The sequence below is a fragment of the Pelodiscus sinensis genome, unplaced genomic scaffold (genome assembly GCF_049634645.1).
Source record: "Pelodiscus sinensis isolate JC-2024 unplaced genomic scaffold, ASM4963464v1 ctg78, whole genome shotgun sequence".
NCBI lineage: Eukaryota > Metazoa > Chordata > Testudines > Trionychidae > Pelodiscus > Pelodiscus sinensis.
In genome coordinates this window covers 125,904-139,104 of record NW_027466023.1, presented here as the reverse complement: position 1 = coordinate 139,104, position 13,201 = coordinate 125,904, and the positions used below count along the sequence as shown (strand labels likewise).

The window sequence follows — 13,201 nt, the reverse complement described above, 5'->3', positions numbered from 1 at the left end:
GACTTGGCCCCAACTGGGGGTTAGTTGGTCAGGCTTCATTTTTAAATAAACTGTTATGTCCAACACACACCATTTCAGCATTGTCTTTATTTATGGGAGTGACGGTGGACCTGTTTTGGGTCAGAGGCCACTGACCCACAGGGGGAAAAAGAAAAAAACCCACAACCAACACCACCCTTCCAAAACTCCCCAAGCCTCACTGACGTGGCCCCAACTGACACACCTCACTCCCCTGGCACTCCAGCCCCATGGGGAGGGTAGGAAGGACTGACGTTCAAAGCCTCAGGCCAAATTAACCCTTCTGGAGTTCCAGAGTTAATGGATTTTGTGGTCCCCTCTACATTCTGAGGTGGAACCAAAAATAGAGGGATCCAGTGTGCAGGACAGGGCGACCAGTGAGTGTGATAAGGATAGGAGTGCTGAATCTGGGTGGAAAGTAGGGTACAGGAGCAAGCTGGGGGTAGGTTCTCATGAGGGACTTTAATCACCCTGACATCTGTTGGGAGACCAATACAGCAGTACACAGACAATGCAGGAAGTTTTTGAGGAATGTTGAGGATAACTTCCTGGTACAAGTGCTGAAGGAACCAACCAGGGGCCATGCACAGCTTCACAGGCTGCTCACTAACAGGGAGGAACTACTAGGGGAAGTAGAGGTGAGTGACAACTTGGGAAGCAGTGATCATGAGATGGTCGAGTTTGGGATCCTGACAAAGGAAGAAAGGAGAGCAGCAAAATACAGACCCTGGATTTCAGAAAAGCAAACTCTGTCTCCCTCAGAGAGCTGATGAACAGGATTCACTGGGATGCTTACATGAAGCAGAAAGGAGTCCAGGAGAGCTGGCAGTATTTTAAAGATGCCTTATTAAAGGCACAGGAAGAAACCATCCCAATGCACAGCAAGAAAAGCAAACATGGTAGGCGACCAGATTGGCTTACCAGGGACATCATTGGTGAGCTTAAACACAAAAAGGAAGCTTACAAGAAGTGGAAACTTAGACTGATGACTAGGGAGGAGTACAAATATATTGTTCGAGAATGCAGGGGAGTTATCAGGAAGGCAAAAGCGCAATTGGAATTGCAGCTAGCAAGGGATGTGAAGGATAACAAGAAAGGTTTCTACAGGCATGTTAGCAATAAGAGAGTGATCAGACAGGGTATGTGGCCCTTACTGGAGAAGGGAAGTAACCTAGTAAGAGATGATGTGGGAAAAGCTGAAGTACTCAATGCTTTCTTTGCCTCTGTCTTCAAGGACAAGGACAGCTCTCAGACAAATGCACTAGGCAACACTGTATGGGAAGGAGGTAGACAGCCCTTGGTGGGGAAAGAAAAACTTAGGAACTATTTAGAAAAGCTAAACATACACAAATCCATGGACCTGGATTTAATGCATCCGAGGTTACTGAGGGAGTTGACAAATGTCATTGAGGAGCCTTTAGCCATTATCTTTGAAAACTCGTGGAGATCGGGAGAGATCTCGGATGATTGGAAAAAGGCAAATGTAGTGCCCATCTTTAAAAAAGGACAATCCAGGGAACTACAGACCAGTCAGCCTTACCTCCGTCCCTGGAAAAATCATAGAGGGGATCCTCAAATAATCCATTTTGAAGAGGGGAAAGTGATCAGAAATAATCTACAGGGATTCACAAAGGGCAAGTCATGCCTGACCAATCTGATTAGCTTCTATGATGAGGTAACTGGCTCTGTAGATATGGGAAAGTCAGTAGATGTGATATACCATGACTTTAGCAAAAGTTTTGATACGGTCTCCCACAATACTATTGCCAGCAAGTTAAGGGAATATGGATTGGATAAATGGACTGTAAGATGAATAGAAAGCTGGCTAGACTGTTGGGCCCAACGCGTGGTGATCAGCGGTCGGTTTCTGGCAGAGTGCCCTAAGGAACGGTTCTAGGACTGGTTTTGTTCAACATCTTTATTAATGACCTGGATGAGGGGATGGATTGCACCATCAACAAGTTCGCAGAGGACACTAAGCTACGGGGAAGAGAGACTTTTGCTGGAGGGCAGGGATAGAGTCCAGAGTGACCTGGACAGATTAGAATATTGGGCCAAAAGAAATCGGATGAGGGTTCAACAAAAGACAAGTGTAGAGTCCTGCACTTGGGACGGAAGAATCCCAAGCATTATTACAGGCTGGGGACCGAATGGCTAAATAGCAGTTCAGCAGAAAAGGACCTGGGGATTACACTGGATGAGAAGCTGAATATGAGTCAACAGGGTGCCCTTGTAGCCAAGGCGGCGAATGGCATATTAGGGTGCATTAGGAGGAGCATTGCCGGCAAATCTAGAGAAGTGATTATTCCCCTTCATTCGGCTCTGGTGAAGCCACATCTGGAGCAGTGTGTCCAGTTCTGGGCCCCCCCACTATAGAAAGGATGTGGACGCATTGAACAGGGGAGGGTGACCAAAATGATGAGGGGGCTGGAGCACATGACCTATGAGGAGAGGCTGAGGGATCTGGGTTTGTTTAGTCTGCAGAAGAGAAGAGTGAGGGGGGATTTGATAGCAGCCTTCAACTTCCTGAAGGGAGGTTCCAAAGAGGATGGAGAAAGGCTGTTCACAGTAGTGACGTATGGCAGAACAAGGAGCAATGGTCTCAAGTTATAGTGGGGTAGGCCTAGGTTTGATATTAGGAAAAACTATTTCACTAAGAGGGTAATGAAGCACTGGAATGGGTTGCCTAGGGAAGTGTTGGAATCTCCATCCCTAGAGGTTTTTAAGTCTCGGCTTGACAAAGCCCTGGCTGAGTTGATTTAGTTGGGATTGGTTCTGCCTTGGGACAGGGGGCTAGACTTGATGACCTCCTGAGGTCTATTCCAGCTCTATGACTCTATGTAGGTATCTGGCCAGGAGGGAAGCAGCAGAAGCAGGCTGCTGGTGGGTGTCTGGCCAGGGAACAGCATCAGGGTCCTGGTAGGTATCTGGCCTGGGGCCAGGATGCTGAAACCTTCTTCCCTCCCCCCTCCCCGCCCCGACCCAAGGGAAGGAAGGATAGACAAGAAAGTGCAAGCACTATTGTGGGCAGGGGAGAAGCTCATTCTTTCTTGTCTTCCCTTCCTTCCTTCGGCGTGGGGGAGGAGGGTCCTAAGGCATAAACCAGATCAGGCTCCGGATCTGGTGCAGAGTTGCAGGACTTGTCTCCCCGCACGCTGCAGGAAGCCAGAGTTAGTTCTATTTTTGTGGAAGGCTGTAGCACTATCGCGGGCTCCTGAGTGGCGGGGGGAGGGAGGGGGAGGAACAGGAGGGAGGGAGATGGGGCTGGGAACACTGCCTCGCAATCAACTGGCAGTGCCACCGCAATTAACCAGTTGGTGACCACAGTGCTAAAGCCTTCCTGAAAGCCACATCTCTCCCACCTTGCTGTGATGTAGCTGCTCTTCTGGCAGGGTCTTTGCAGGCAATGTTGATCCCTGCTCGGTCAGCTCCTCAATGCGTTTATTCAGAGCTGCCAGCTTGGCTTTGGCCTGCAGCTTTAGCTTCTTCAACTTAGCATCTGCGGCCACCCTTTCTTCCTGTGGAAGAAAAGATGTGAAGGTGTACTCAAGGTTCCACAGCATCATCCACAGAAACTATTTCACACTGAAGTTGCCATCCAGCATCATTAGTGCGTGTCAAACTGACAGTGTCTGCACATCATGTGGTGTAGACATTCGGGCTTCAACTGGAACCTGGGCTCTAGGACTCTGCAACATGGGAATGTCCCAGAGCCCAGATTTCAGCCACAGCTCAAACACCTGCACCACAATTAATCAGCTCCCGTAGTCCAAGCTCTGTGAGTCCAAGTGAGTTGCCAGGCAAGACACAGAGGTTAAATCACAATGTAGACACCTTTCCACCGACCATTGGTGAAAGGAATGGTACCTTGAGTTCAGCTTCTTTCTGCTGGAGCTCGGCATCCTTTTCTCGGACCAAATCCTTCAGCTGGACAGCCAGCTGCTCTGTGTGGGCCAGACGCTCCAGTATATCCTCGGGCATCTCCTCCTTGCTCTCCATTCCTGGCTCTGACACCTAGGGAAGGTCAAACAGATATTTTGAAGAAGTAATTCATTAAAACAAAATCCAAGACCACAGCATAGTGCCCAGAGGGAGACCTCTAACTTGGTTTTTATGTGTTACATCCTAACCTCACCACATCTCTTACCAACTTCCCATTTAATCTAATAAACAAGACCTGACCAGATCGAAATCTACAGATACTCTTCAAGAATATTAGAAGAAGCACCTCTGCTCTTTAACAGGACATCAGCAAACCTGAAAGACTTTACACGGCTGAGATGGCACTGCTCCTTATGCCATCCACTGCACCTACAGCCAGTATGCAACTTGAGATTAAGTTTCCATGTCATTCAGTATTCCTATTCCTTATGGAAAATGGTCAGCTCTACAAAACACTCCTAGAAACACCTAAATCACTTCAACTCTAGCTCCTTTCCCAGTTCTAAAACTGATTTAATAGGATAAAGAGATCATATTTTAGTCAGTGCTGCTGCAGTGCAGAAAAGGAAGAGACCATAAATGCAGAGTCGAAGTGGCAGAGGTAGAGGACACAGGATGGATGAGGTGCAAGATGACAGGATTCAGGAAAAAGTTACTCAACATTTTTGTGCCACCCTAAACCAGCTTGGAGAAGCAAGACTAACAATACTTGTGTCAAGATCGGGGGGGGGGGGGGGGGGGAGGTTTTACCCCAAAAGTCTGTAAAATGGGGTTCATGTGAGGTTTCACATGAAAGCTTATGTTCTACTGATTCTGTTTATGCTCTTCATGTACCTGTAGAATATCTGTATGTGGAGTTATAAATATGTCCTCTGTGTTGATGCTGGAAAATTCTCCATCTGAGGGGGTATGTCTACACTACAGCACTAATTCGAACTAACTTAATTCGAATTAGTTAATTCGAACTAAGATAATTCGAACTAGTGCATCTAGACCTAAAAACTAGATCGAATTAGCGTTTTGCTAATTCGAACTAGCATGTCCACATTGAGTGGACCCTGAACCGGGGTTAAGGATGGCCGGAAGCAGTGCCGGCAGGGCATCAGAGTAGGACTTAGAGCGTGGAGCTGTTGTCTCAGGCTAACCGAGGGCTGTTCTTAAAGGGACCCGACCCCCACCCTGGACAGACGGTTCTCAGGGTTCCCCGCTTGCAAAGAAGTCCTGGCTTGGAGTGCCCGGAGTACCCACACGCGGAACATCATAGCACTCGGCCATCAGCCCGGCTGCACTTGCCACAGACTGCCATCCGGGGGGAGGGGGCAATCGGGGGGCTGCAGGAGAACTTCCAGCCCCAGAAGCCCACAGAGCCAGCCCAGTCCTCCCCATCGGGGGCGTGTACCCCATTTCTCCCTCACCTCCTTCCACTTACCCTTCCCTAGCCCCCCTTCCTGATGTACAAAATAAAGAAAACGTGTGTTCAAAAATAGAATCTCTCTTTATTGAACAAAACTGGGGGAGACTGGGAAAAAGAGGTGGGAGAGGGGAAGAGAGAGGCTGGGAGAGGGGAGGGCAACTAAAATGATCAGGGGTTTAGAACAGGTCCCATATGAAGAGAGGCTAAAGAGACTGGGACTTTTCAGCTTAGAGAAGAGGAGACGGAGGGGGGATATGATAGAGGTCTATAAAAGCAAGAGTGGTGTGGAGTGGGTGCATAAAGAAAAGTTCTCCATTAGTTCCCATAATAGAAGGACTAGAGGACACCAAAGGAAAGGAATGGGTAGCAAGCTTCAGACTAGTAACAGAAAGTTGTTCTTCACAAAGCAAAGAGTCAACCTGTGGAACTCCTTGCTGCAGGAGGCTGTGAAGGCTACAACTAGAACAGAGTTTAAAGAGAAGTGAGATCAAGTCATGGAGGTTGGGTCCATGGAGTGGTATTAGCCAGGGGGTAGAAATGGTGTCCCTGCCCAAAGTTTGTGGAAGGCTGGAGATGTATGGCACGAGACAAATGGCTTGGTCACTGTCTTTGGTCCATCCCCTCCAGGGTACCTAGGGTTGCCTGCTGTCGGCAGACAGGCTACTGGACTAGATGGACCTTTAGTCTGACCCAGTACAGCCATTCTAGGCTCAGGGTCGGGGGTCTCAGTGGACCACCTTGATTTTCATGCAAACCTGCTCCTGGGTGGCCAGGCTGGCAGCTCTCCTGCCCTAGACGGCCACTTTCCTGTGCCTAGTGCGGAGTTCGTGGACGAGGTCCACGATGTCTGCACTAGCCCAGGCGGGTGCCCGCCTCTTGCGGTCCTGGCCAGGCTCCCAAGAGCCGCCAGCCTGGTCCCAGGAAGAGGCGGAGGGCTGGGGGACATCGGGTGGGTGGCTCTGTGCCGTGCCAGGTGCAGGGTCTGCTGGCTGGGTGCTGGCAGGCTTGCACCTGGCACGGGCACCGTAGCCAGCCCGTGCCCCTTTAAGGGCTCCGGGGCCGGGATGGGGGCATACGAGTTTCCCTGGTGGTGCCCAGAGTGGCCACCAGGGAAAGCTGGGGAGGGCTAGCCTCCCACTAGTTCGAATTAAGGGGCTACACAGCCCTTAATTCGAACTAGTAAGTTCAAACTAGGCTTAGTCCTCGTGCAATGAGGTTTACCTAATTCGAACTAAGCGCTCCGCTAGTTCGAATTAAGTTCGAATTAGCGGAGCGCTAGTGTAGCGCCTATGAAAGTTAATTCAAACTAAGGTCCGTTAGTTCAAATTAACTTTGTAGTGTAGACATACCCAGGCAGAGTAATGTGTCAGGAATGTTCGTTCAATGGCTATGCTAATTAGCGAGGCTCCAGGGACAATGGATCTTTAGGTGCCAAAGGCACACCTGAGGAATGAATCTGGATGCCTGCAGACCAGCCATAATAATGATTGCTGGCTTGGGATGCAAGAAGAGGTCACTGGGCCATGTGACCCACTCCAGCATGGAAGAGACCAGGGGATGGATATAAAATGCCATGTGGCAGACTCCATTTGCTCTTGAGTTCAGCTCCTGATCCCAGATACAGCCTTGCAGGGAACAACGAGCTGGGAAGAACTGTGGACCCATCCTGACAAAGGATGTACACCAGAGACTTTTAAGATGAGAGGAAAGTGATTAGGAATAGTCAGCATGGATTCACAAAGGGCAAGTCGTGCCTGACCAATCTGATTAGCTTCTATGATGAGGTAACTGGCTCGGTGGACATGGGGAAGTCAGTGGATGTTTTATACCTTGACTTTAGCAAGGCTTTTGATACGGTCTCCCACAATATTCTTGCCAGCAAGTTAAGGGATTGTGGATTGGATAAATGGACGGTAAGATGGATAGAAAGATGGCTAGAAGGCCGGGCCCAGCGGGTAGTGATCAATGGCTCGATGTCAGGATGGCGGTGAGTTTCTAGCAGAGTGCCCCAAGGTCCGGTTCTAGGACCGGTTTTGTTCAATATCTTTATTAATAATCTGGATGAGGGGATGGATTGCACCCTCAGCAAGTTTGCGGATGACACTAAGCTGGGGGGAGCGGTAGATACACTTAAGGGCAGAGATAGGGTACAGAATGACTTAGACAAATTGGAGGATTGGGCCACAAGAAATTTGATGAGGTTCAACAAGGACAAGTGTAGAGTCCTGCACTTGGGACGGAAGAATCCCAAGCATAGTTACAAGCTGGGGACCAACCGGTTAAGTAGTAGTTCTGCAGAAAAGGACCTGGGGGTTACAGTGGATGAGAAGCTAGATATGAGTCAGTAGTGTGCCCTTGTAGCCAAGAAGGCTAATGGCATATTAGGTTGCATTAAGAGGAGCATTGCCAGCAGATCCAGAGATGTCATCATTCCCCTTTATTTGGCTTTGGTGAGGCTGCATCTGGAGTAGTGTGTGTCCAGTGCTGGGCCCCCCAATACAAAAAGGATGTGGACGCATTGGAGAGGGTCCAGCGGAGGGCAACCAAAATGATTAGGGGGCTGGAGCACATGACTTATGAGGAGAGGCTGAGGGACTTGGGTCTGTTTACTCTGCAGAAGCAAAGAGTGAGGGGGGATTTGATAGCAGCCTTCAACTTCCTGAAGGGAGGTTCCAAAGAGGATGGAGAGAGGCTGTTCTCAGTAGTGACAGATGGCAGAACAAGGAGCAATGGTCTCAAGTTGTGGTGGGAGAGGTCCAGGTTGGATATTAAGAAAAACTATTTCACTAGGAGGGTGGTGAAGCACTGGAATGGGTTGCCTGGGGAAGTAGTGGAGTCTCCATCCCTAGAGGTGTTTAAGTCCCGGCTTGACAAAGCCCTGGCCGGGTTTATTTAGTTGGACTTGGTCCTGCCTAGAGCAGGGGGCTGGACTTGATGACCTTCTGAGGTCTCTTCCAGTTCTATGATTCTAAGATAGCAGTTGTAACATCTCTGCTAAGAGCCTGCATTGAGAACTTAGTGATTCGATGCATATAATGTATTCTCCTTAACAACCTTGCTGCCATGCTTTTCTTTCTTTTATTAATAAACCTTTAGATTCTAAAGGATTGGCTCAGCATTGTCTTGTGGGTAAGATTCAGAGTGTAAATTGACTGGAACCAGTGGCTGGCTTCTTGGGACCGGAAGAACCTATTCGGAGTAGGTGAGATTGGGTTCTAAAAGCCCTCACTTGCTTGTTAAGCCCAGGGCTGATTGGGGCACAGGAAGAGCTGGGGTTATCAGAGGGGTTTTGCTCATGAGGTTTCTGGCTGGCCAGATTGGCAACTGAAGCGCTCGGTGTAACTGGTTTGTGGCCTATTTGGGAAGGTCTCCAGTCTGGGGCTGGAAGGAGCCCCAAGTTTGAGCAATTCGCCCTGAGCGGACGCCCTCAGCTCTTCCCAGACCGGGTCCGATCCATCACAGCTTGCTTCAGAGTGTACTCACAGTGGCAGAGGACTCAATTTCTGCATCAGTTCCATCCCCCGACAGCTCCTGCAGAACAGTGTTTGCTAACCCTGATAAGCGGCTCAGCATCTCACACCTGTAGCAAAACACCATAAAAAGAAACATAACTATAGGTCAAAGGCAAAGGAGAGGGGAAAACGTGCATCTTCCTGATCTCCAGTACAATGCAAAGAAGAAAATTTCTTCCCTACTGATAAAGGAGAAGCCATCGTAAAATCCAAGCAGCAAATAACAGTTATGCTTCAGCTAAGAGGATAATTCAGACCCTGGCTATAAAAGAAGGGGAATACAGAGTAGAAGTAGGGAAATATTCGTTCCAATATATAACAAATTTTTAAAAAAAATGACCTATAAGAATGTGATATCTGGGAAACCAAACCTGCAGGAGAGATAAAATACGTTCAGGGTAAGTCCATATTGTAAGTGCTTTAGCTGCAATGCTGCAGCTGTGCCACTGTAGTTCTATAGTACAGATTCTTGCTTCAGTGGCATAAGCGATGTCTCCATCACTGTAGAAAATCTATATCCTTGAGATCCTTGACTAAGCCTCAATTGGAGTATTGTGTTCAGTTCTGGGCACCACAAAAACTGGAGAAGGTCCAGAGAAGAGGAATAAGAACAATTAAAGGCCTAGAGAACATAATCTATGAGAGAAGACTGAAAGAATTAGGCTTGTTCAATTTGGAAAGAAGACGACTAAGGTAGGGTATGAGAGCAGTTTTCAAGTATCTAAAAGGGTGTCACAAGGAGGGAGAAAAATTGTTCTCCCTGGCCTCTGAGGATAGGAGAAGCAGCATTGGGCTTACACTGCAGAAAGGCAGGTTTAGGTTGGACATTACGAGAAACTTCCTAAGTGTCAGGGTGGTAACACTGCAATAAATTGCCTAGGGAGGTTGTGGAATCTCCAACTCTGGAATTATTTAAGAGCAGGTTAGATAGACATCTATCAGGGATGGTCTAGACCAGTGGTCTCCAACCTTTTTATGCCCAAGATCACTTTTTAAATCTCAGAACAGGCGAAGATCTACCACCCAGCCCCTTCCTTGAAGCCCCGCCCTCTCTATTCTCCTCCTGTCCATCACTTGCTATCCCCAGGCCTTACTTACACACTCTGATAAACAATTTATTTTTAAATTATGCGATGTATAAAATTAAAATCACATGTTTATAGTTATGAAATAAATGGTCTGTTTTTTATTCATGGTATTTAAATCTAAAATGAAGCATTTATAATTATACATTTTGTGGGGAAAGTTCTGCGGCTGGGGGCAGGGGAGAGGGAACAGAGTGCTAGGAAGGCAGAGGACAGGATTCTGCAGCTGGGGACAGGGTGCCAGTGGGGACAGAGTTCTGTAACTGGAGACAGGGGGAGTGGGGACTGGAATGGGGGACAGAGTTCTGTAACTGGAGACAGGGGGAGTGGGGACTGGAATGGGGGACAGAGTTCTGTAACTGGAGACAGGGGGAGTGGGGACTGGAATGGGGGACAGAGTTCTGTAACTGGAGACAGGGGAGTGGGGTCTGAGGAGCGGGGAGTGCGGACAGGGGGCGGGGTGCCAGTGACAGCAGAGAGTCCCCTGCATCTGCCTCCTCCCAGGATTCTCCCCACCCCCAGAGGGAAGCCAGCATGTGCATCCTCCGGGCCCAACTCCCCCCCCCCCCCCCCCCCCGCGGCGCAGGGAAATCCCACGCGTGCCTGCCCCAGGGCCAACCCCCCCTTCCTGCGGCGAGACCAAACCCCCACGGGAGCCTGCCCCAGGGCCAAACCCCCTCTCCCATGGCCCGACCCGGCCAACCCCCTCCCCTCCCGCAGCGCAGGCAACCCTTGCGGGCACCTGCCCTGGGGCCAAACCCCCTCCCGTGGCGCAACCTGGCCAAGCCAGCCCCCTCCCACAGTGCGGCCAACACCCGCGGGTGCCTGCCCCAGGGCCAAACCCTCACGGGCACCATCCCCGGGGCCAAACCCCGGTGCTGACCTCTGCTCCCGCGACACAGGGAAATCCCTGCACTCATCTCACCCCTCCCAGGGAAGCCGCCAGACTCCTCTTCTGGAGCCGACACCCCCTCCCTCAGCACGTGACAGAGCTGTGGGAAGGGAGCAGCCTGTGCACTTCCGGAGCCCCCTGGAAGTGATGCAGGCTTCACCCAGGACTTCCGTCCACCCCGCGGGAAGCCGGCTCTACACTAGAGGTAGGTAGTGGGGCTTCTCGGGGTGGGGGGAAAATTGGGGTGCCCGAACGCCTCGCAATCGACGGGTTGGTGAGCACGGGTCTAGATGGTGCTTGGTCCTGCCGCGAGCACAAGGGACTGGACTCGATGACCTCTCTAGGTCCCTTCCAGTTCTAGTATTCTATGATTCTATGACAGTATCTAGGTCAAAATAGAGGCCAGCTCTTCCATTAAGTGTAACCAGACCTCAGTCCATCCAAAAGAAGGTAACTATCCACTCAAGGGGACTATTTGATAGCAAAAAGCTCTTTAATCTTAGTATAAAAAGGCAGAAAAAGATCCAATGGCCAGAAGCTGGCTACAGCAATCCACACATTTCATAGCCTCCAAGCTTGTGATCTCCAAGAAAAACCCTGAAAAAACCTCCACCTAATACTAATATAGCAGCATGCAAATTTAGTGACTGAGATTGCTAAGAACATGTTACCTAAGTGTTCTGACTTTTACACCGACAGCTCCAGTAAGAACTGGTTATTTCCCCACATTGAGAACGAGGATACTAACATGCTGCATCATTCTTATAGCCTGTATAATATCCATGACTTCCAATCATCTGTCTCTGAATAGGATAAAATATCATGTGCATCATATTTTGGTCACAGAACACAACAGACCATCAATAGTAGGAAAGGCCACACCAAATACCCACCTCTTCAATGCACTGTACAGCTCAGAATTCTTCTTAGTTCAGAATTAGGGCGGTCCTCACAGCAGAACTGGTGGCCATATGCAACTTCCTTCAATAGATCTATTGGCCATGCAGCAGCAGGGTATCAAGTCTCAAGAAACCTGGGGAAAAAAAAGTGGGTAAACAGTTTATCCAGCCCACGGAGAGTGCACGTAAATTCCCTTCCGGTCACATCCTCTCATTTGCACTGGACATCAGAAGTCATTCTCTTGCCTGCTCATTGGACTTGATTTTTCCTGCATTTTCTGGGAGCTCTCCCAGCATCTGTCACTATATGGCAGGGGTTCTCAGAATGGCAAACAGAATTAAATGCTTTGGAACCAAGCAGCAGAGGGAGGGAACCCAGGGCAATGACGCAGGTCCCAAGAAATTAGGAAAATATATAGGAAAGGACAAGAGGCAGCATAGAAAAGAACACTCGAGTGGTCTGGAAAGAAAAAGGGGAGACATTATTTAACACATACACAGCTATCTATATTCCCTCACATTTTTTCCTCAGAAAAACGGCTATGGCTTCTGGGTGTAAGTGAGATCCTAGCTGGGAATTTCTTGAAGAAATTTGTTCCCGGGGTAAAAAAGGAAAACATGGCAAGTGTAAACAGAGCAAGATAATGATGCAAGACCTAGTTGCAAAAATGAAACATCACAAGGAAAACTGCTTATTGAGAGAAAATGATGCGGCTTAAGATGTGGCTTTGGCTGAGTAGATCAACTGGTTAGTAATTTAAATAATTCACTTTGCAATGCATTATTCTTCAAGGCTCTCTCTATGCCTTTTAGTATAAGTATGCTACGATAATTAAATTCCCAAACTGTTTGCTTTGGTGGACGTTGCTAGAAAAAAAAAATTAGCTTAGTATACAGTACAGAAAGCTGTAGTAAGAGAAATCTAGAGTTGTCATTTTCTTATTTTATATTATATAATACATGTCCCTTATTTTGGAATACTTGTGTGTCAGACCACAATGGTGATGCCATAAATCTATTCCCTATTTTATTCCAGCATAACTCAACTTTTCCAAGGGAATCCCATCACACAGAGATAGAATCTTTCTAGTCCAGCACTCTTTAGTCCAGCTCTCCACATATCATGGGTGAGACCAAGTGTCCCATAAAGTTTGTTTGCAGCCACCAGACCTGGCTCTCAGCATTCTGTGCTGTTATTTAGCTCTAATTTACCTCTAAATGTCTTCTAAGAGCCCCGTAAGCAGTGGAAGTGTTGGTAATGCTGCAGACAATACCAACCTCTGGTTCAGCACAGGTCAATCCAGAGGATGCTGGACTAGAGGGGCTCAATCTGTTCTTGTTTTCTCAAAAAACAGAAATGCAATGAAGTTTACACCAAAATTAAGTGTACTCTAGCTAAGACTGACTGTGCTTTTTTCGATAACATGATTTAAATCAAA

General features: G+C 48.5%; 1 protein-coding gene across 5 annotated transcripts in view; it reads right to left on the bottom strand.

The window, feature by feature from the left end:
• GOLGB1 (golgin B1) overlaps nt 1-13,201 on the bottom strand; it is a 131,435-nt gene that overhangs the window by 112,160 nt on the left and 6,074 nt on the right. For all 5 annotated transcript variants that reach the window (XM_075918353.1, XM_075918356.1, XM_075918355.1 and 2 more), the window contains 4 exons: nt 11,757-11,896; nt 8,858-8,954; nt 3,886-4,032; nt 3,381-3,536 (listed from right to left, as the gene is read on the bottom strand). In XM_075918353.1, coding sequence (XP_075774468.1) covers nt 3,381-3,536; nt 3,886-4,032; nt 8,858-8,947 — 393 coding nt within the window. In that variant the 5' untranslated portion in view covers nt 8,948-8,954; nt 11,757-11,896. The remainder of the gene's footprint in view (nt 1-3,380; nt 3,537-3,885; nt 4,033-8,857; nt 8,955-11,756; nt 11,897-13,201) is intronic.